Raw genomic sequence first — 23,243 nt, 5'->3', positions numbered from 1 at the left:
TGAATGCAGGAGAATAGAAATATATATGTGTAAAGCAACAGGGACAGAGGAGGAGTAAAGAAAGTAGGGAAAATAAAGACAAGCAGAGTAAAGAAGCCCCCAAATCGCAAGGCACAGTTCTGTTGCATGGAGCAGGGCGAAATAACCCCTTACCCCTGGGTGCATCCCGGAGTGAGGAGCTGGTGGCAGCGGGCAGTGGTGTGCTCTGGAGCTGCTGCTCCCGGAGGATTTATCGCTGCCTTTTATCAGAAGAGGATATGAGTGTCCCTCTTCCATGGAGATGTAATTAGGAGCTCAAACAAGTTTCCTTCAGCCCTGCAGCTCCCCCTGCGTCAGAGCAGGACCGGAGGGACGGGGGGAGAGGCGGCAGCGTTTATCTCAGAAGCATTTAGCCAGGCTCTCCGTGATGCTCATCTCCCTGCCAGTCTGTTTCTGAGCACACCGAGCCTGCTGCCTGGGGACCCTCTGTTCTGTAGGGCAAGCCTGATCTGCCCCTGTGGAATAACAGCGTGTGGATTCATGGCTGGGAGGAAAGGATAACGTCATTAAATGGCCCTGGGAAATGCAATCTTAAAACAGGTCACAGTCTAGGTCTTGGACTACCCTCCAGTGACTGCTGGCCATTTTCTCACTGCCCAAAGCTGCTTGTCCCTGGTGCATCTGTCCTCTCCCCAGCTTTGGCTCCGTGTTGCACATCCTGGAATAAACACAGGCAGGAGTCAACAGCGAGACCTGCTGCGCCCTGGGGATTTTGGGTTAACTCATCCATCACTTGGGGAGCCCGATGTGAAGAAAGATGGGGGTTGTATCCCCTCTCCCCCAGCAGGCATGTGGTGAAGGAGCTGCACCAGCGATCGGGTCTGGAGGGACTCCCTGTGAGGGTGGGAGATGCTTCTGCAGGATACCCAGCTGGAAATGCAGCAGCTGTGGGTTTTGAGGAGGCTTTGCAGTGAGCTCTGCTTCACTTTACAACCTACAAAGGGAGGGGAAAGAGCCGTGTGTCGAACAATCCCCGCAGCTGCTTGTACAAGAGCTTCTCCCGTGGGAGGTGGTACAAGCAGCTCCCTCCAAGGGATCGCTTCTCAGCTTGTTTTTTCCCTTTTTGTGCTGAATGTTTTTAACATCAGAAGGAGAATAAACTGAGAGAAAGCTCTTCCTCTGAAGGAATATAGAAATATCTGGTTCCTTGGCCCCCAGGCTCTGGCTGGTCCACAGGGCACTGGCAAGCTGCCTTTACCCAGTCCACAACGCAAATCATCACTTCATGATTTCCAAATCTAAAAGTGTAACAATAAGCGTTCATAGTGGAGAGAAGAATTTTTAAGGCCAAAATCCACTGATCCAGGCCACGATCCCTGAGCAGCTGTGGTCCAAGCAGTTGTGGTCACTCTGCGTCCGATATTCTGCTGTTGCCTGCATCCAGAGGGATGCTGGCAGTGGTGAGCTTCGAGCACAGCCTTCCCCTGCACTTTTACCCTGCCTGCTTCATCTCCAGGGACAGGAGCCAGCTATTTCTCAGACTAACAAGGCTGGTTTCCCGTAAGCAAAGCCGGATGGAAAATTATATCCGCGCATGATTGAGGTACTGCAAATATTATTTAAAATGTGATCTCTTTTCTTCCATCATTTCTATCTTCTTAAACTTTTGACATAAAGCTCCTTCATTTCTTTTTTAAACCCAAACTGATACCATCATTCATTCAGGATACAGAGATTTACTGCAGTAAAAGAAAATAAATCCCAAACATATTCACCTTCTCCCTGTTGACATGTAAATCTGCCACTGAAGCTATTTGTCTGGCTTCTGCATGGCCCAAAACTATTGCCAATAACATGAGAATAGTGCATCCCACCAAGGAATTCCCTGGCTGTGCATTACAGCAGAAGCTGAAGCCTTTAAATACATTTTGTGAGCTGAGAATTGAACGTCTAGGCCTGGAAATTACTTTCAAAGTACCTGCAGAGTAGACAGCGGATGAGCAGTGCACCACTACCATCTACTGAGGGAGCTCAGAACTGCTCAGCTCTACTCGGGCTTTGTGCAGAAAATACTTCAGACTCTCCTTCAGGCGAAGAGAGACTTGTGGAGACATTATTGTTGTTGTTATCTCATTCTCCTGTGGGCCCCAAGGTCAGGCACCATCTCGTTTGGCTGAAGGAGACTGCAATGTCATGTCACTTGCTCTGCAGAGCTGATGGCAAAGCTTGCTCAGATGTGCTTTGGAAGCATTTCCACATGCCTGTCAGCTTTTTCCAGGCAGTTCTCTTTGAGTATTTCTGTTATTTTAACAATGATAAATGTTTTCCATGATTTTTTTTCTTTCAAAAACTGTATGGAAACAAAATGAGTGTGGCCTGAGGTAGTCAGGGCCGGCTCAAACTACGGCCACTAACTTTTTTATTAAAGCAAAGGTCTGGGAGAAAGGCTTTTTCCCCTAATTCTTCTTTCTCTACTTCTTTTTCTCTAATTCTCATTTTCCTTCTTTCTCTATTTCTTCTTTCTCTAGTACTTCTTTCTTTCATTCTTCTTCTTTTTCTTTTTTCATTTTCTTTATTCTTTCCCTAATTTTTATTTTCCTTTTCTTTTTTCCCTTTATTTCATTTTCCTCTTCCCTTTTTCCTTTCCCTTTTTTCCTTTCCCTTTCCCATTTTCTTTTTTCCTCTTCCTTTTCCTCTCCCTTTACCCTTTTTCCCTTCCTTTTCCTTTTCCTTTTCCTTTTCCTTTTCCTTTTCCTTTTCCTTTTCCTTTTCCTTTTTTCCTTTTCCTCTTTTTATTTCATTTTCTCCTTTATTTCCTTTTCATTTTTCCTCTTTTTTTTACTTCCTTTTATTTTTCCTTTTTCCTTTATTTCCTTTTATTTTTCCTTTTTCCTTTTTTTTCCATTTTTTTCCCTTTCCTCTTTTTTATTTCCTTTTATTTATTCCTTTATTTCCTTTTCCTCTTTTTTATTTCCTTTTATTTTTTTTCCTTTATTTTTTCCTCTTTTCCCTCTTTTTATTTCCTTTATTTCCTTTTATTTCCCCCTTTTTCCCTCATTTCCTTTCCTTTTCCCCTTTCCCCCCCCCCCCGCAGCACCCTGGCCAGCTCCCTCCCCCCCGCGGCCGGCCCCTCCCCTCCCCTATATGTGCGCATGCGCAGCAGCCGAGCCCGGGCGGCGCAGGGCGCACAAGATGGCGGCGGTGCGGGCGGCGGCGGCGGGCCGGGGGCTGCCCAACGGCGCCGGGTTCGGCGGGGCCCGCGAGCAGGCGGCGGTCCTGGTGCGGGACTTCGTGAGCCAGCCTCGCCTCAGTGAGTGCCGCACGGCCTCTAAAAGGGAGCCGGGGAGCTGGGGGGAGAAGGAAGGAGGGGAGCCGCGGGGTTTGGGAGCGTCGCGGGGTGCTGCGGGAGGCGGCTGGGTGCGGGGCCAGCCGGGCCCTGAGGCGCTGCGAGCGCTCCCTAGGCCGTGCTGTTTGTTTCCTGAGCGCTTCCATCTGGTATAAAATCCAAATCTATCCGTAAAAGGCCTCCCACCACAGCCCAGCTGCTCTGTTTGTGCCTGTAGTGAAGGCTTGAGGGCTGGAGCTGCTGCGGCTTCCTGCACAATTCGCGTTTTGTCTGGCTTTTGCCCCAAACTGCCTTTGCTTTCGTCTGCGTGTGGGAAATGCGGTGTTTCGGTTCCTTTTGGGTTGTCATGGTGCGGCTCGATCTGCCTGGGGATGGGGATTAAAGTCAGCGGTGAGCTGCACTGGTGGGATTGGGGCTGTTAGTGCCAGGGATGTTTTCTGGTGGTCAGAGCAAGGGAAATGAGGAAGAAACGCTCACAAGACCGTCATGGGATGAGGTGTGTTGCTCAAGAGGATGTTCCCCTCTTCTTGCTGTGCTGCCAGCCCTCGCAGGCCGTGCAGAGGCCTCTCCTCAGGCCGAGGCCTGTGTCATTCTCCTTGCCCAGGTGACAGCAGCGGCCCATTGTGCTTTGGATTAAAGCCAATTTTATAACACCAAAATCCTGCCAAACAACGTGAGACAAGTGCTAAAACTGAGACAGGAGGAATTCTGGCATTAGGCCTCTTCATGTGCCTCATCACCCACTGACCTTATCTGATGCAGCTTTGATTGTTGCAGTTAAGAGATTACATTGCAACAGTTCAAATGCTTTGCTTAGGTGTAAACAGCGCTCTGTTGATGGTCGATACAACACCAGGTTTGTGTGCCAGGCCTGGGCAGAGCTGCAGGGTGCCTAAGGTAGGCAATTCCCTGCAGCTTGGCCTCGGTGGGATTTGGGACCTTTTTTGTGGCACCCGTTTCCCCTGCCTTGTAGCGGTGCTGCTGTCTCTGTGTGCTGTGAATGGCTCCACTTGCTCATTTTTTCCCCCAGGGACAAGTGATTAACGCTGGCTCTGGGTCACTGCTCCCTTGTGACCCTGATAACGCTCTGAGTCGGCGTTACTTCTGCCTGGATCAAGTGATGGTGGGGTGCTCGCGTGTCCTCGGAGCAGGGCAGGGTTTTTCACTGTTTCCACAGCTTTTCGGCTGTGCTGTTATCAGAGTAATGAATTCTAACTTCTGGGCACTCTGGTGCCTTGCAAAGCTGCATTTAGTGCTTATACCTGAGCTGCTGATGTTTAAGGCATGAGCCTAGTGGGGCACCGGTGAGCCGTGGCCTTGTATCTGGTGTCAATCCTTAAGTCAACACAGAATAGCTCACGAAGTGTTTTATTTTAAAGAACTGTTTTGTTTTAAAATGGCAGTTTTACGTTGTAGTTGTGTTTCTGGTGGCAGGGTGAACTTCACCAGCATTCTGGTTATCCCCAGATACAATGCTTGCATCGATGAATTTGTGACAGACGAGAAAATGGCAGAATTGTGTATCTTAAAGTTACCTCCACTGCTTTGTGAGTACTGGCAAAATGCTGGCAATGCAGCTCAGCACCGAATCCTTCTTGTGGAGCTCATAATAAACAGAGAAGCAATGCAGAGCTGGGCCCAAAATCTGCAAAACTGTGGCTGGTGATAAGAATGAGACTTTGAGAACTTGATGTGGGATATTTGTGATGTTTTGAGGAAGTACCTGACTTGTGGCTCTTTCTTCCAGCTTATAAAACTGTTTCGGGTGTGAATGGTCCCCTGGTTATCTTGGATCAAGTTAAGGTAAAGACAAAGACTCTTAATGAAGTTGTTGAGGGATATTTTCCAGGATAAGCTGTGAGAGTTTAAATGCAGACTGTTGTGAAATCTGTGGGTCGTCTGAGCAATTTAAACGCTAGATATGCTTTTGACTGCTGAAATAAAAGAAAATAAGCCCATTGGTATTAAAGCCAAAGAGTTGTCCCAGTGCCAGCAGAAAGGGATGAGTAGCTGAAGCTGTTGAGAAGGAAAGGAAACGTTCCAGTTCTACCAAACTCTCTCAATGTTGTCAAACTTAAATGAAGAAACATATATAATCACTCTGTTCTTGATCTTTTAGTTATTATAATAGTGCCATTTCAAAGGGAACCATAAACAGATTTAATGGATCTTTCTTGCTCATTTTCAGTTTCCTAGATATGCAGAGATTGTCCACTTGACTCTTCCTGATGGCACAAGAAGAAGCGGACAGGTTCTGGAAGTCAGTGGCTCCAAAGCTGTTGTTCAGGTAAGACTGGCGACTGTATTGTCTCTGGATGCAACAGAGACATATTTTATTAATCAGTATGCGTTTGAACTTTGTCAGATGTCTTGCGATGCATTTTTTTTGTACTGTAAGTAAAAAATAAATAAAAATCCACTTACTCCAAGTGCAAATGGTATGAATAATTTTAAAAGATTGAAAACTGGAGCGGAGAATGACTTTTTTTTTTTATTTGAACTCCCTCAACACCCTGATTCCCTTGCAGCTAGATTAAGGGAATCATACTATGTTTGTACAGCGTTAGGTTCAGGATCAGCTCCTCTGATATGCAGATGCAGGTCTGTCTTCTAGGCAGCTGTTTCTTGTTAATAACAATTCTTCTTATCTGAAGAACTTTACCCTGTTGGCAAAGGAAAATACTTGAGATCAAAAGAATGGCACTGGGTTTGTTGGTTGCTGCTGATACACCTCATGAATTTTGTTTAAAGTAGGTTTTTATGTCATGTTTTGTACGAGTGAACTGCTTCTGAAATCCTCTGCTAGCAGGGGACTGCCTGGCTTTCCTTCCCTCCGGCTGATCAAATTCTCAAGCTGTGAAGCAGCATTCCTGTGCATTATTTTGTAAAGCACAATACTACTTTTTCTTGTGCTTTCTTTTTTCCCTGGTATTTTGACAGGTATTTGAGGGAACTTCAGGTATTGATGCGAAGAAAACATCTTGTGAATTTACTGGGGATATTCTTCGAACCCCTGTCTCTGAAGATATGCTTGGTAAGTACTTGAGTCTTGCTTTGAAGAGTGAACAAACTTACTACCCACTAACTTATTTTTGCAGTAACTTACACTTCTATTTTATTGCTGTTTCTTGCAGGCAGAGTATTTAATGGATCAGGAAAACCTATAGACAGAGGCCCTATTGTTTTGGCTGAAGATTTCCTTGACATTATGGGTATGTTAGTCCATTTCTGGTATTTATTTGCATCCATTGTTTCTGTTTTCTGAATGTTACAATAGATTTGTTTGTGAACGTAGGTTCTAAACATTAGGAGTTTAATCTTTATTTTTATTTTTCTGTGTAGCATCAAACTCAAATCAAATTCATATAAGTGCAGGTGGTTAGGGTAGAAGAAGGTCATTGTCTTTAGTAATGCTTGAAACCTGTTCAGAGAAGTACACATATACTACTTAACTATATAGCCTTCAGAGATAAAAAGGTAATAACCTGACAGACTTTTCTTGAAAGCACCCTTACCATTTGTATGAATGTAGAATGCCAGAGTCTTGAGATCAGCAAAAGGCTCAGATTTGGCCAGGTGCATCTTAAGATTTATGGGCCTAAAGGTGGGGTTTCTAGCTTCTGACATGAGCCTTAGATCAGTGATAGTTTGATCAAACTTCAAACATGTATATGGAATAATGTGTGTTCTCTAAACACGTAACAGGTCAGCCAATTAACCCCCAGTGTCGAATCTATCCAGAAGAAATGATCCAGACTGGCATTTCTGCTATAGATGGTATGAACAGTATTGCCAGGGGGCAGAAAATCCCAATATTCTCAGCTGCTGGCTTGCCCCACAACGAGGTGGGTATTCAGTGCTGTTCTTAAAACTGCTAAAGCAAATTGCATTTCATTGGGGTTAAAAAGTAAGCAGGTTAAATTCTGCATCAAATATGCAGAGGGACTAATAAGCTTCCTCCTTTAGATTGCAGCTCAGATATGTCGCCAAGCTGGCTTGGTGAAGAAATCCAAAGATGTGATGGACTACAGTGAAGAAAACTTTGCCATCGTGTTTGCTGCTATGGGTGTAAGTCAATATTGTTGGAGGAAAATGATGCTCAAGTAATGAGACAGTGCTGCAGGTAGCTGGACGTTACTTTTTCTGAAAGTTCTCTGGGTAGGTCATGTGTGTAACTAAATAGTAAATTGGCTGAATGTTAAAGTACTACCATCTATTTGGGATTTTCAGCCAAAGTGATTCCCTGGTCAGAGTAAAATATTAAACTTTGTCCCTTGGGTGGAATTCTGTAGAAATAACTCATTCAGTTGGGATTGAAGGGGAGTCTGTGGTGTAAAGAGCTTTGCTTATGGATTAGTAATAAGGTGTTTAGACCTGAAGGATGCTAAAATCTGGTCTGGAACTGATGCTTTAATATTACAATTCAGGTGAACATGGAAACTGCTCGGTTCTTCAAATCGGACTTTGAGGAAAACGGGTCCATGGACAACGTGTGCCTGTTCTTGAATTTGGCCAACGATCCAACGTAAGTTACCTGTGTTGGCTGGGAAAAGGCTGAGAAGAGCAAATAAACTGGAAGCCAGAGCGTCACTGTTGACCTGCCAGGTGTCATTTTGGTTGACATTTTGCAGCTCAGTGGAATTGGCAATGCTGGTGCTCCAGTCAGTGCATGTAGCAGACTTTTCAGAGGGTTTTAATGTATATAACTTCAAACTGTTACTTTGCTGCCTTAAAGTACCTGTCGTAAATAGGCCGTGCTGTTCTGTTTCAGCATTGAACGCATTATCACACCTCGTCTAGCTCTAACAACAGCAGAGTTCTTGGCATATCAGTGTGAGAAGCATGTGCTGGTCATTCTGACAGATATGAGCTCCTACGCTGAAGCCCTGCGAGAGGTACGCATTTACTAACTCGTATGCTGGGTGTTGGCACAAAGGGTTCACAGTATAAAGTGAATATAAATCTGTGCTCAAGCTGTTACAATTAGTATTCCTTACAATGTTCTTAAATTAGCCAGTGAGGCTTTTAGTTACTCATTTATTGCCTAGAATTATATTCAGCAGTCAAAAAGCTATTGCCTTTTTCACAGCTAAACTTATTTGACTAGCGGCATTCAGCAGCTTAATACTTTCTGATTTGCCTTGGTATCTTGTCTCGTCATACACAGCTGGGGTGACATATTTCCCTTTATAGGGGCTTATGTGGCTGTATTTCAGTATCAGCTGTGGGAATAGGTCCTTTAAGTGACTGCTATGGATTAATTAGGGGAGATGGCAGGTCTGTGCGAGTGAGCTGGCTTCCTCAAATGCTTCTCTTGACTCTCAGGTTTCAGCAGCTAGAGAGGAAGTCCCTGGCCGTCGTGGCTTCCCAGGTTACATGTACACTGACTTGGCTACCATCTACGAGCGTGCTGGGCGTGTGGAAGGCAGAAATGGTTCCATTACTCAGATTCCTATTCTTACCATGCCCAATGACGGTGAGTAATTTTCAAATGATTTTCATAACTAGCACTTTAAAGGACTCTTTTAGAGCAGACTGCCCTATTGCTGATGCACAGTGAGGTAGGTCCTGTGGCCGTTAGGTTTTCATTTGGGTAGTGCACTTGTTGGCTGTCTTCTCTGTGTGGTTAAGAGAAATACTTTGCCCATTTAAGACTTCAGGACTGTTCTCCAGCTCTGTCAGGAGTACTTGCAGCTCTTGCATAAGAGCACTTAGTGATTTATGGGGGTACTAACTGATGGCATTTTACTTTAGAAGTTATTTAAGTGTTTGAAAAAGCTGGCACATCACTGCTAGAATGAATATAAAAGGTCTGAAAACTATCAAATCATTTTTTCCCCAAAGATATTACTCATCCTATCCCTGACTTGACTGGATACATCACTGAGGGACAAATCTACGTGGACAGGCAGCTGCACAACAGGCAGGTATGTACCACAGTGGTTGGAACCTGTTTAAGATCATTTCTATGCTTTTTTGAAGTACTATTACTGATTTTTTGGGGGATGTCTTTTTCTTTTTTCAGATTTACCCACCTATTAATGTCTTGCCCTCCTTGTCTCGACTGATGAAGTCAGCTATTGGAGAGGGCATGACAAGGAAGGATCACGCAGATGTATCCAACCAACTGGTATGTAAAAACCCCTTCAGAGAAGCAGAGGCATATTTCAAATGCACCTCTCTCACTACTCAGCCAAACACTTGGGGCCCAGAACGCTCCTGAGGCTGCTTTAAATTAAAGCATGGAGTGATTAGTGGGACCCTTGTTTTGGGTTTGGAACAGAAATGTTTGCATGGGTGCTGTGGAGCCTTGTGAGTCACCTTCACGAGATTCTCCGCAGCACGAAATGTGTGTGCTGTAGGGTATGCAGTAACTGCTGAGGATGTTTGTTGTATAAATTGTTCTTTTCTGTATTAAATGTAGGCAGATTCAGTCTTAGTGTGTTGGTCACTGTGTGATATGATAACGATGCAGTGTTGGTAGGAGACTGAGCTAACTGAAGGACCCCAAATGTCATCCTTCCAAATGAGCACCTCTTTTGCTGTTAAACTAAGGATGTAGTTTAGTTACCAAAGTAAAAGCACTAATGTTTCTTTCGTTTTCAGTACGCCTGCTATGCTATTGGGAAGGATGTACAGGCTATGAAGGCTGTAGTTGGCGAGGAAGCTCTTACCTCAGATGATCTTCTTTATCTGGAGTTTCTGCAGAAGTTTGAGAAGAACTTCATTGCTCAGGGTAAGAACCTGTTTCAAGAACGTCGTGGTCTGCATTAACACCTAGAAGGTCTTGGTTGCAGACCTCCCTGTTAGTGAGATACTTTCCTGCCACGTGTTTCAGTCTGTGGTTAATTTCTGTAGGTCCTTACGAAAATCGCACTGTTTACGAGACCTTGGACATTGGATGGCAGCTTTTGCGAATCTTCCCCAAGGAGATGTTGAAGAGAATTCCTCAGACAACACTGGCTGAATTCTATCCTCGAGATTCAACTGCAAAACACTAGCCACAGCTTCATCTCTAGCTCCTTGCTCTGTGAAATGCTGTTTGTTTTCTTTTTTCATGTGTTGGTGTTTACTTGTTGCCCTTATAATTAAAACCAAGAGTAGGTGACATTTGTGCCAGTGTTCCAACGTACACTGATACCAGTTTTTAAAATATCCCTTCTTCCAAAGCCTGGGTCTTCAGGAAAACCTTTAGGCCAGCTCTTACAAATGTGCAATAGCTATCACGAAGCATTTATTTTTTTTTGAACTGGACCTTTTCTAGACATTTCAAGGGAATGTCTTGAGGATTACCAAAAACTGCAGATCTTTGCTTTCAAACCAGGAGCATGTGGTTTAGAAAGCATCAAAGAGCAAATGCGACTTCCTTTGTCCAAAGCATCTGCTCTATCTGATCATGTGCAGTTGCCTTGCTGCTGATCGAGCAGATGGTACTCTGCTGTCCTGCTGTTGTGCCTGAAGACCAGGGTAGTATGTGGAAAGTGTGGTGCACAACAGTATGCCTCTCTGAAACATGCAAGTCGCTGTTTTTTAGCTGTGGCTTAAGATTTGTAGAGGTATGCACGAACTGAGGACACTAGTGGGCACACCAGGTGCTTTTCTACTAATAAAGGGTCTTTTTCAGAGGTCACAGGCCAGTGGGTTGCTACCTGAAGGCAGCATGCTAAGGCTCAGTTGCCGAATTAAAGGTTTTAAATCAATGTTTGCAGAGCAAATTTCCTAGTTAACTTTTTTTTTTTTTGAATTCTGGAAATGCCAGAGATGTGGAAGAGCAGCTAAAGCATTCTGAAATCAGTAGTGTCCCCCAGCGGGCAGGTCTGTAGGTAATTCAAGGCTTCATGCTGCTATGGAAGGCTATTATGTGATGTGAAAGCTCTTACACCTGACGCAGTTGTACTGGGGGGAGGTCAGCTTTTAAAACGTTCATACCAAACAGTGCAGCAGGAGAAAGCAACCTGCCATACGAATGGATATTTTGAATTCTGCTATAAAGCATGCTCTAGGTGGCACTGGGTCCTGAGTCGTGTTTGAAACTGTTGTGGTTTGCACTCCAGGCACAGATTTGGCTAGTCAGGAGAGCTCAGCATTCCCAAACACAGCAAGCTTGGCTAGCCACTTCAGTGTGATATTTTTATTTTATTTTAAACTGGTTCAGATGAGGCTCAGAGCCCAGTGCTGGCAGGCTTTCGTGCTTTTTTCCAGGCATAATGTAGTCTAAGCGCTGGTCTAGCTAACCAAAGCATGTTACACCTCTCTAAATGCCTTCAGTGCTTGTCTGGGAAGGTGCTAACATGACTTGAATGATAGTGTGCTAATTCCAGCTTTCCCTGATGTTTCCTATGTGCAGTTCTTCCTATGATTTGTTCAGTGTTCTCTGTAACTTGGACGCATTAGCAACTTTATTCCAGTGCATTCCACTCTAAAGCTGTGTCGAGTCTATTTTTCTTGAGGTAGGGATGGGAGGTTGGAAGTGTTGGCATGAGAATACTTTAATGTAGAGAATATCTAAATAAATTAAATATGAAAGGTGTTGAACAAACCAGAAGTTCTTGTGGTTCTGTGGTTAAAAACAACTTGGGGTCTTTCTGCAGTGGCTAAGATGTCCTTTGTTGCCTGTTTACACAAATGAAAATATTTAATCTGCTGAAACCCAACATTTTTCAGGTCTGTCTGTCTGCAGTGACGGCTGCTTGAGCCGCATGCCGCGTTATTACTGGAGCTGGTGGCTTCTGGTGAGCAGGATTTGGCCTCCAGCTCCAGGACTGAACGCTTTGCGCTGGCTGAGTGGGTGGCTGCTGCAATCACAGCGTGATCCCAGAGTTTCCGCATGAATCTCAATTGGCAGTTTGTGCTGCAGGAGGCTGGGAAACCTTAAAAGAAACCTTAAAAGGCTTCTTGGAAGTGATCTTAGGGGGTATGTTGACTTTACTAGGGGTGAGGGGGAGCTGTGGCCTGGGTAGGTTTATTCTGGTGTTGGGCACAGCTACGTAAATCCCTGCTGCCAGTCCCTTTACATGAATTAACTGCCCAAGGTGTTTCCCTGCTGGAGGCTGGTGAAGGTGAGAGGTGTAAGAGCAGCATGAAACGGGGAGATGTGGGATTCTTCCTGATGTAACCCGGAGAGCTGGGGCTAACCCACGCATCCCTTCCTTTGCTGAACACACACACATCAAAAACACTGCATCTGCTTGCCTGAGAGATGAGGCAGGAGTGCCTCTCTGCTGATGTTGCCATTCATCTTTCAAGAATTGTGCCCCGACTTCCTGAGCAGTTCTGACACCGGCTCTGTAAACAAGAGTTTGTTCTGAGTGATAAAAGCCTGAGGCTGTCTTGGGTCTTCTCTTATTAACTCTTCTGCTATGCTACAGCTCAAGCTGTTGCTTAGGTGGCGGTACAAGAAGTCCTTGGGGGTAGATGAAGACATTACCTCTTTTTTTAAAAATTCATTTAAACGTCCAGGCTGGTTCTGGCAGTAGCTCTTTCACCGAGAGTGATGCTACGTTACAAATCCCATGGCCTTGGCATTAATAATGGCCTTGTGATCATCCCGCAGCTTGAAAGATGGTGGTTGTTTAAAGCTGTGGAGGAAGAGGAAGGAGGATGTAGTGTACTACAAATGTGATGGCTTCAAAACAAAATAAATCAGGGCACGGTTGATGTTTTCTACCCACTCACCAGCTCAGCTTGTGGCTCTCTCTTAAGGGAGACCTGTGGTTAAGCATGTGCCTGCCTTCATTAGCAGGGGGCAGCACGCTGAGCGCTTAGCCCAGGTTTTCAGAACAGGAGGAAGAGGAGAAATTCCAAAGTCCAGCGGATTCCTGAAATCCTTCTGGGTGGCGTGTGCCGGGGACAAAGGTTGTGCGGGCATTCCTGCGGGTGGGTGAGCGCAGCAGGCAGCTGCCTCTCACAAGATACCTGCAAATATGCGTGGCCCTCGCAAACACTCGGAGCAAAATGAAAAGCATTTTGCCTTTATCTTAATATCCCCTGCGAGGTCTGCAGCGTGCAGGAGCGCTCTGCTCACCAGGAGAGGCTGCGGTGGAGCGCGGCAGCCACGTAGCGGCACTGCCTGCCCTGCCTGGGCGAGCGGAGGGGGGACGGAGCCAGCTGCTGCCTGCAGCTCCTGCACCAGGGCAGGGCTGCTTCGGGTCCTGCATCACCTGGAAATGGGGCTAAATGGGGCTTTTTTTTTCTATTAAATATTTTGTGGTGCAGAAATTACAAGACCTGCTGGAAGCAGCGCTGCACACAGGGATGCTTCTTGGCCACTGACTCTAAATGCAGTTTCTGAGCAGGGCTGCTTCTGTTTTGTTTCACGTGGCTTTGTAAGGTCAAGGATTGCGCTTTCAGCCCCAAAACCAGCCTGCTGGGGCTCTCCAGCTCCTACCTGGGGGAGCTAATTCAGCTTTGCTTGTTGTTCTCCATGCCAGGAGGGCTGAGCACACCTGAGCCTGCTCCCTGCTGGTTCCAGAGGCACAAAACTGGGCAGAGAGCTCCGTTTTCCTCCCAGCTCCAGCTGCTGGAGGAGATGGGGCTGCCAGCACGGGCACGGCATCACTGCGACCTTATCAGTGGGTCCCCCAGCTCACCACAGCCTGTCCTGCAGGTAGCAAACATCCTAAGCCTGGCACGAGGCCCTACGAGAGGGGAAGGACAAAAATAGCTCCAGCTAGCATCAGCCAGAGGCCCCGGGAGCAGGCTGGGGCTTGCAGCTCAGCTATTTTAGCACGGCGCTGGGAACATGGCCCTTCCCACAGCTCAAAGGGAAGGGAAAGCAAAGGGGCTTTTTGGGGTGTCCCTCTCTGAGCCACCAGCGGGCTGATGGCTCACAGTGGGCAAAGCCTCTCTGGGCACCCTGATCCTGAGATAAATGGGGGCGAGGGGCTGCAGTTGGTGACACCAGCCACAGAAATGTGCATAGAAATGGGGGCGTCCCCCAGCCTGGATGAGTTTCCCTCGTCCCCAAAGTGATGCCTTCCACCAGCTCTCCTCCTGCTCGCCCCACCAGGGAGCAAAGGAGACCCGGGCACGTGGCGATGGTCCAGGATCAACAAATCCCCGGGGGGGTGAGAGCTTTAGAAACCCTGCAGAGGGAACAAGGCTTTGGGCTGTCTGCAGGTGAGGGACGCCCTGCCATGGGGCCGCGTCCCCGGGTGCTGAGCAAACAGCAATATTTCACCGCACGCAGACAGCAGGTACCGTGCTAAATGGGACGTGCAGATCTCACAGCTGCCGCCTTGGTGCGTTTACACAGCGTTTCCCCCCCCCCCCCCTTTTATTTTTTTTTTGCTTTTTGTTTTCTGAGTAATGACTAACGAGGACTGCCTGCGGGTCTTATCCCCCCCCCTTTGCCGCCCGATTTCAGCCGCTTGGGTCCCTCGGAGCAGCACGCGACAGCTGGCGTCTGCTTGGGGAAGGGAGGCGAGCAAATATGGGCCCCGTTCCCCCCCCACCCTGCCCCTTGGGTTTGCAGCCCGCCTGGCAGATGCAAGGCAGGGGCTGGTGGGGAGAGCTCGCTGCGGGTTATTTGCACATCAAAAGCAGCTTTGCCTCCCACCCTCCGTCGCCCTGCGTGCGCAAGGTGGCTCGCTTTAATTGCTCTTTCAAAGGCAGCTCCGGTCCTGGCCCTGCTGAGATTTTTGGGACCGACTCAGCACCCCCCCCCCCCCTTCCACTCCTCCCTATGGCCAGAAACTGGTGCGGTGGCACCGGGGTGTTAAGAGAAGATGCAAATCAGCTTTCCTCTGTCTCCGAGCTGATTTGCATCCGCTGATTAGTTCAACAGCTAATTCAGCCTCCTTCTGTTGAGGGTTGGGCTGGGGCAGCTGGGGCAGCCCTAACGTGGAGCAGGGAACCCCAGTGCCCGTGGGGTGATGCAGGAGTTATTGGGGCTTCTCCCTGTGCCCCCATCTCCCGAGCCAGCTGCACCCCGTGTGCTCGGTGCTCAACACCCCGATGCTGCCCTGCTCACGTCCAGAACGGGATGGGAAATGGCTTTACCCATCTCACCGGGGCTTTGTGCTCCTTCCTGCACTCCTCCTGGGTGTCCTGGATATTTGAGATCTCGGCTCCCTCCAGCTCTTTCCCATTCCCCTCTCCCTGCCCTGGCTGCTGGGCTGTCACTGCAGCGGGGCCACGGCACCACATCGGGACAAAGGTGGCCCCATTAAGTCCCTGTTGTGTCCTCCGTGGGCTGGGGACGTTCTGTGGGATAATTTAGGATGAGCTGGGACATCAGCGGGCCCGGGGGCTCCTCCCTGCCGCTGCCCTAAACCCAAACACGGGGATAAGCCCGGCTGAGCCGGCGGCACCCGGAGGTGTTTTGCAACAGAAGGTGCCACTCAGGGAAGATTGGGCTCGCACGCACGGCTTTCTTGCTGCTTTCTCCTCGGCAGTTTTCAAAGGCTCTAAAAATAAACCTGCCTCATGCCCCAGGCAGCGCCAGCGATGCCAAGGTTTCCCTGGAAAGCGGGGCTGGGGCTGGTACCAGCCGTGGTTTTGGGGCACGGAGCAGCCTGGTGAGTCGGGATGAGTGGTTTTGTCTGCAGCTGGAGTGCTCCCCTTGTTTTGTGCTCCCAGTTTTGGGTAAAAACAGTGTTAAAAAGTCAAAACATGCGCTGGCTTTTGCTAAAGTGTTTTCCCTGTATCTCTGGAATTGTTTTCTCTGGCTCCATCACCAGGGAGGGACAAAAATCGACCCGTTTGCAGGGCTGGGAGGACGAGGGGGGATTATCTCCTCCTTTCCAGCACCCCCACACTCGCTCGCTGCTTTGCCTTGCATGGGTTATCCCAGCTGCAAAGCAGAGATAACGCCGCTTGCCCATGCAGGAAAGCACTGGCAGGGCTGGAAACGAGCAGGGCCAGGTGGAAAGATGTCCCCAAAGGGGATCGTGGTGCCTGCCGTGATAGATGGTGCATTGATTGGGGGGGTGATGTGTCCTGGAGAGGGGCACGGAGAAATTCGGGTGCTCACTGGTGGCAGAAGCACTCTGACTGCTGCCAAAGCAGGCACTCGGAGAGCCCGAGGGAAGTTTTAAAAAAATTTATTTATAAATAAAACCATAAAATTACCAGTAGTTTACATCAGTCACCAGAAATAACATCCAAAAAAAACAAAAAAAAAGGAAAACAACAAAAAAAAAACCTGCAGAAAAAAAATAATTATCTGTACAGGCTGCGGCCGCCGCGGGGCAGGGCAGCCGCTACTCACACCGGGGAGCAACACATCTGCGATGCATACGGTCACACACAGCGTTGTGCAAAGGCAGCACGGCGACGCCTCCGGGCGATCACATCGTACAGCGCTGGCTGCTGAGGACACGGGGACGGGGGCACGGGGACGGGGACGGGCAGGAACGGGGCTGGGTGGACGGGCAGGGCTCTCCGCGCCCGCCTGCGCGCGTTTGGCACGGGCAAAGCTCGTGGGAGAGGGGCTCTGGCTCGGCTGGGGGGTGTGCTGGGGGGGGACAGAGCCGCTCGGGGCAAGGATATGGCTTGGGTGATGCAGAAAATCCCAGCTGGAGAGGAGCCGGGTGCAGAGCCGGTGCTTTAGGCACTGGGAGCCATCCCTCGTCCCCTGCTCTTTTGGCTCTCCAAAACTGGGCACAGGGTGGCCGTCCCAATGTGGTGGCCATCCCGACGTTGTGGCCATCCCTGCCCTGCATCTCGAGGGCCAGATTTGGAGTCTGGGGTTTGCTCTTCTCCAGCGGGCCGTGGCTTGGGCTCAGCAGGGATGTGCCGGGGCGGTACAGAAGGCACAGACTGGTTTCTGTGTGTTGTGTGTGCCGGCTGGCTGGAGCGGGGCGAGGGGCACTGAGCTGTGTTTGTGGGCACGCCGGAGGGTCCCTGAGCTCTGCAGCAGGGACTGGGGGGCTTTGGGTGAGGATATGGGGACGTGGGACGTGCAGGTGCACGGTGGTCGTGGGTGGAAGGTGATGCCGATGTGGGTGGTGGGTGTAAGGGGCTTGGTGCTGGGTGCTGGCTCAGCCTGGGGCAGGAGTGACTGCTGTGGTGGGAGAATAGGGGGGAAAAAAAATCTGCATTTTTGGTTGCTGCGACTCTAAAAAGATACAGAGAAGGCAGGAAGCATTTCACTCCGGGTTTTCTTTAAAAATAGAAAGCCCTGCTGATTTCTGGCTACTTCCACCTTCTGCTCCCTGAAGCTGGAAGGCGATTTGCTTCCCGAGAGGCACCTCTGGGAACCGGGCACCTCCAGGCAGGTGCCTCGGGCGAGCTGATGGCCGTGAGTCCCTCCGGGAGCTGCTGCTTCCCCCTGTGCATGGGGCATGCTGAGGGTTGCTCCCGTCCATGGGTGCAAATCAGTGTGTGCGTGTGTGTGTGTGTGTGTGTGTGCAGGGTCCTTCCCGAGGCACTGCCGGAGCTGGAGGACAGGAGGAAGGGGTCAGGGCCTTCCAGCCTCAGCTGGGGCACACGGGCTGGCTCCATGGCTCCTGGTGTGCCCAACATCAGCTGGTGAAAGATCAATAACTCGAGTGCAGCTCCGTGCTTTCCCCAGGCTGCGGTGGCGATGTGCTGGGGGCTTTTCCTCTCGAAGCTGGTGATGTCCCCAGAGCCGTGCCACCACGGGGGTCCTGCTTCATTTTGTTCCCCGAGCTTTTGCTGCCCTGCCCGCCCCCGTCACCAGCTTCTCGGTCCTACTGAGGGGCAGGGGGGATGAGGGGGGCTGCTGGCACGTCACCATTGGCACGAGTGGCTTCTTCACCTCTGCAACACGACAGGCAGCGGCGGGCACGCCGCGGGGCGACGCGGGGAGGGAGAGGAGCTGGCCAGGCCGCCAGCTCCGCTAATAAATACATGGCTCATCTCGACTGTACAAGGAGGAGAAGGGGTCAGATCTCGGTGGCGATGATGTCCTCGTAGGGGACGTCGGCGCCGGGTATGTCCAGCTCGATGGGCTCCTTGCCGTCTTCCCCAGCGGCAAGCTGCTGGAGCATCTTCTCCAGGTTCTGGTTCCTCTTGTACATGTGCAGGTAGCTCTGCTGCAGCTGCTTCTGGTAGTGAATCACCTTCTCCTTCTCCTCCTTCCACGTCTGCCGCTCGTGCTGGAAGCCGGAGGTCATCTGCTCGTTGTTGTCCCGCTCGGCCTTCAGCTCGGCCCGCAGCCTCTCCACCTCTCCCTGCAGGGCCTGAGCATCGTCCGCCATGGCCGGGCAGGGCCTGGCCCCATCCCGGGCCTCACTCAGCTGCTCCTTGAGGACGGCCAGCTCCGTCCGCAGGTCCACGATCTCCTGCTCCAGCAGGTTCACCTTCTCCCTCAGCAGCTCGGACTCGTTCTTCTTGCGCTGGAGCTCGTTCTCGCACACCTCCAGCTCCATGGCTTTGGTGCGCAGGGAGCCCTCCAGGTCCTGGGTCTTCATCTCCAGCCCGTCCATCTTGGCCCTCACCTCCTTCAGCTGAGCCTTCAGGCTGAGGATCTCGGAGGTCTTGGTGTTGAGCTCGGTCTGGGACTCCTTCAGCTGCTGTTTCAGCAGGGAGATCTCCCCCGACTTCTGGCACACCTGCGGGCAGGGAGACAGCACCCGGGTTAGGGTGCTCAGGGAGCACCCACGGTGGTGTTGAACCCCATGGGATGGGGCACCCATGGGTGCAGGGCAGCAAAATCCCACTGAGCTCCACCCTCTGCCCCGTTAGGGTTGGGACTGATGATCCCAGGGATGGCTTTTGGGTGTCAGCATCAGCTACTCTTGGTGGGACCCCGTGGCAGGGCTTACGGGGAGGGATTGGGATCACATCCTATAACTTTGGGTGTCTTTGACACCCAATTGACACCCAATCAGTAAGAAAATCAAGCTTTGGCGTGGGGTGGGAGGTTTTACTGCTTTTTAATAAATGACCACAGCAAGGTCTGTGGGACGGCAGCCCCCTGCTGCTCCCTCGGGGCAGGCAGCCTGAAAATCCCTGCGCTGGAGGTTGGAAGCACTAAGTTATTTTAATGACTGAGTTTTTTATTATTATTATTTAATGTAGTAGTTTTTTCCTCATACGATGTGAAGCACCGAGGGACTAAAGGGGCAGCGAGCCACAGCTGAGAGCCACCAGGTGACAGACTGGGGCTCTCCTTGGCTTAAATATCCACCTCCTCGTTATGGAAGGGGCATGGGCTGGTTGCACGCCCCCCCCTGCACTGCTCAGCCCCCTGTGCTGCTAAAGGTGTGGGTATAAAATGGGGAAAAGCTGCTGGTTTGCTGCTGGTGCTGGAGCCATCTCCTCCCCCGTGCACCCTTTGCTTTCGGCCCCGTCCCGGTGCCGCTTACCTCCCATTGAGTCTCCTCCAGCGCCGGGGCGAAGCTGGTCTTCTCCTTCTCGTAGGACCTCAGCTTGGTCTCCAGCAGGTTTTGCTCCTTCATCAGGTTCTCCAGCTCCTCCCGGAGCTGCTTCTTCTCCTGCTGCAGCTGGAAGACCTGGAGGTGGAGGACCTGCTGTGTCCGCTGGGTTTTCTGCGAGGTTTGCTTGAGCTTGCTGTTGCACTTCTGCTTCAGGCCCTCCAGCTCCTCCTTGCAGCGCCGCTGCTTCTCCTCGTAGGCCTGGCAGGAGCTGATTTCCTTCTCCTCGAAGCTCAGCTGCAGCTCCTGCAGCTCTCCCTCCCTCTCCAGCAGCTTCTGCTCCAGCTCCTGGATGGTGGACTCGTCTGTGGAGATGGGCGAGCGGATGCAAGTGGTCTTCTCGGCGGCGTGGTGGTTGGGGGCTTTGCCGGGGTTGAGGATCTTGTTGCCCCCGTCGGAGAAGGACATGGCCTTGAGGCTCATCATGTTGCTGTCCTGGATGACGGCGCACTGCATGATGTTGTGCGCCGAGCCCCCGAAGCGGCTGATGGGCCCCAGGGGGGCGACGAGGGGGTCGAGCTGGTAGCTGCTGCTGGTGCTGTGCGTCGGCAGGCTGGACATGGAGTTCCTGCCCGAGTCGGACAACCCCCCCGAGCATGGCATCGGCTTCAGCTCCTGCTCCTTGCCTTTGTCCGGGGGGTGAAGCTGCTGGGGAAGGTGCCCCCCGTTCTCCGGGGAGGAGTGGAGGATGGCACCGGAGCGGGGCAGCACCGGCTTGAAGGCGGTGGGTCGTGCAGCGGGCTTCTCTGCACCCTGTGGGAAGAGCAGAGCCCGTCGACACAAACCCACACCACGTCAGCACCTTTCCTTCATCCCTTCTGCCTCCCCCAAAAGCACAGAGACCCCTCCAGCTGCAGCCTTGTGATAAAACCCATCAGAGACCAGCCCCATGCACTTCCCCACCCCATAACTGCTGCCACCACGGGGCAGGGACCCCCATATCTGGGACGATTTCTCCCCTACTGACCACGTCCAGCTGACCGGGGAAGGGCATCAGCTTCTGAGGCGTGGGCGTCCCGAAATCCACGCTGCTGGTGCCGGCTTGGCCGCCCAGCTCCCCGCCGGCGAGCGAGGTGTAGTCCGGGCGGTGGGAGCCGTGCGCCTTCTGGCTGACCTTGATGTAAAAGAAGTCCTCATTCTTGCTGCTTTTGGAGCCGGATTTGTGGCTGGAGTCCTGCGAGAAGCCGAAGCGCAGCAGCCCGTCCGAGTACCTGTTGAGCTTCTTCAGGTGGGACGACTTGCGGAGCTTGTACTGGGAGGCTCGGCAGTGCTTGCTGTGGAAGCTGTGGCCGGAGATGAGGCTACTGACGCTGCCCATGCTGCTCCCAGGAAGGGGGCACACGGTGTGGGGATCGGGGCCCGGCGGGGCAGCGCGCTTGGGGGGTGTCCGGGCAGCGGGCAGAGCCGGCCGCTGCTGCAATCATAGCAAAGATCTCGTTGCGGCCCGGAGCTGAGGTCCTGCGGGGGTAAAAAGAGGGGTGAGCAAGGTAGGGGAGGGGGGACGGGTGGGATTCTGCACCCCCGGGACTATCCTGCACCCACGGGCTGAGCACACCAGGAGCCTCATGGGGCTGCACAGCAAGCTCTAAAAATAAGGAGAGGGATTCATAGCGATCTGTGGTGCCTGTCAAGGGCTGGTTTCAACACTGGCTTGTGCCCTGCTGGATGGATGTGGTCTCCCGACAGCCGCGCTCAGCGCAGTCACAGCTGCTCCTGCAGCAGCCTCTGGCTCCCGGATTTCTCTCCAATTTCCAGTGCTCCTCTTAACCTGCCTGAAAAGGGATGCTGTGAGGCTTAATTACGCTTAATGCCGGTGCAGCACTTAAGACGACGAGAGGAGAGGCGTTGTGTGTGTGTGCGCTGAGCGCTGCGATTACGGTTTGGAGGTATGCAGGGCTCTGCATTAATTCTCTTTGTTAGCGGGGGGGCAGAGAGAAAAAAATCCCAGCTCCTGGTGGCCTGTGCAGTGCTCGGCTCCCGGTGTCAGGAAGATAATGGAGATGCACCTTCCAGCTGGGTAATTAAAGGGTGAGGTGGGGAGAAGGGGGCTGAGCTGCTGGTAGGCAGAAATTAGAGCACAATCAAAGTGAGCTAAATCCAGGTTGCATAGGAAGCCGGGAGAGAAAAGGGGAATTGTTTGGTGGCTGAGTCACTTGGGGAGCGTGAACAATCGGAAACCTCCCCGCTGCCTGCTCACTGCTCCATGCTGCCGGGCTCTGCACCGGGGTGCTCAGCACCCAAAGGATGGATGGGGTCAATGCTTGGGTTGGGTGCTGCCTGCTTGCACCCTACAGCCCTGGGGAGCTGCTCCCACGTTTCCTCCTCTCCTGACTTTCTGTTGGGATCCTGTGCTGGCTCCTCTGCACCCTGAGCAGGACAACTGCAGCCCGTGCTCATCCCTCACCTTTATTTGTTTCCTTTACCTCTGTGCCCTGAGGACCCAGATTGATTAAGTGTCAGACAAAAGCCCCAGAAAGACAGAATATCCACTTTAATCCCTAAATCCATTTTCGAGAGATTAAGAGAAGCAAGCAAGGAGCGGGGCCTGAGCTGCTGCTATGTTAAAAGTGATCGATGACTTCGGATTCATTCATTTCTACAGGGTAAGAGGCATCATGTGCGCGGAGGGGGAGGAAGCGCTGCAGGGAACAGGATAATTGGCACAGAAGGCTGCTCCGCCGGCGTGTTCCCGACACCGTGCCTGTGTGTATCTGCCTGCCGAAGAAAAAAGGCAGTGTCACAGCACAAAAGCTGCCAGCTCTCGCTGTGGCATCTCGGAGACAGCGTTCAACATGTGTGAGCCGGCGAGGGGAAGGCAGCGGTCTGTTCACGCACACCGATGGCTGAAGTTTTGGGGAGCTTTGGTGCCCTACGGTGCAGGTCCGCAGCTCCTGAGCACCCTGTGGGTGTCCCTCGGGCTGCTGCCTCCTTGATTTTTTTTTATTATTATTAATTTTATTTTATTTTGAGTGCCTGCAGAAGATGGGAGAAACGCCGGGGAGAGAGAGCTGGGACTTTCCAGTCTCTTGGCAGGAGGCGTTTCAATCAATCCCAGCCCTCCTACGCATGCCTGGGAGGGCCGGGCACGTCTTTTTCTTCTCCTTCCCTCTTTCGATTTAAAAATGAGCACTTTGAAAGCCGTGGAGGAGTTGGCATTCAACCGTACAGCCTTAGCAGAAAGCAAAAGGTGCTGGAGGCAGCGGGGCTGGGAGCTCAGCAGCACACCGGGCGAGCAGAGGGCACGGGCTGGGGCTCCCAAAGGGGCCTGGATTTGTCCCCTGCCCTGCTCAGCCTCCGTGTGTGCTCGTGGCTTCCCCTGCGTCAGATCTAGTGACCGTGTGACACTACAGGGAGCCAGATTGGTTTGCTGAACCGACCAAAAACTACTCGTTATATACATATAGGCATATATATATATATGTATGTGTGTATGCATATGCATAGAGAGAGATATCAAGGGGTTTTGCATGCTTGGCAGCAGCCCCAGAGTTCAGCTGGGTTAGGCATACTGCAAAGTGTAAAATGGGGGTGGAAAAACAAAAATAGGAGTGATGCAAGCGCCCCGGCTGCAGTGG

The 23,243-nt window shown here is 51.1% G+C and overlaps 2 protein-coding genes across 2 annotated transcripts; one reads left to right on the top strand and one right to left on the bottom strand.

Moving 5' to 3' along the window:
• Window positions 1-3,171: 3,171 nt before the first annotated feature.
• On the top strand, window positions 3,172-11,870 carry ATP6V1B2 (ATPase H+ transporting V1 subunit B2). The gene is made up of 14 exons (XM_032204013.1): window positions 3,172-3,289; window positions 5,073-5,128; window positions 5,514-5,612; window positions 6,266-6,359; window positions 6,460-6,537; window positions 7,031-7,170; window positions 7,292-7,393; window positions 7,753-7,850; window positions 8,097-8,220; window positions 8,651-8,801; window positions 9,170-9,252; window positions 9,351-9,455; window positions 9,932-10,061; window positions 10,184-11,870. The coding sequence occupies exons 1-14, from the start codon at window positions 3,172-3,174 to the stop codon at window positions 10,324-10,326; spliced, it is 1,521 nt and encodes a 506-aa protein (XP_032059904.1). The 3' UTR covers window positions 10,327-11,870.
• A 4,793-nt stretch (window positions 11,871-16,663) lies between these two features.
• On the bottom strand, window positions 16,664-21,115 carry LZTS1 (leucine zipper tumor suppressor 1). Its single transcript, XM_032204116.1, has 3 exons — window positions 20,636-21,115; window positions 19,600-20,421; window positions 16,664-18,843 (listed from the first exon to the last, which is right to left on the bottom strand). The coding sequence occupies exons 1-3, from the start codon at window positions 20,984-20,986 to the stop codon at window positions 18,175-18,177; spliced, it is 1,842 nt and encodes a 613-aa protein (XP_032060007.1). The 5' UTR covers window positions 20,987-21,115; the 3' UTR covers window positions 16,664-18,174.
• Between the last annotated feature and the right edge of the window lie 2,128 nt (window positions 21,116-23,243).

This window comes from Aythya fuligula, chromosome 27 (assembly GCF_009819795.1).
Source record: "Aythya fuligula isolate bAytFul2 chromosome 27, bAytFul2.pri, whole genome shotgun sequence".
Lineage (NCBI taxonomy): Eukaryota > Metazoa > Chordata > Aves > Anseriformes > Anatidae > Aythya > Aythya fuligula.
The sequence above is the reverse complement of the archived record's forward strand: the minus strand, read 5'-3'. Positions and strand labels throughout refer to the sequence as shown.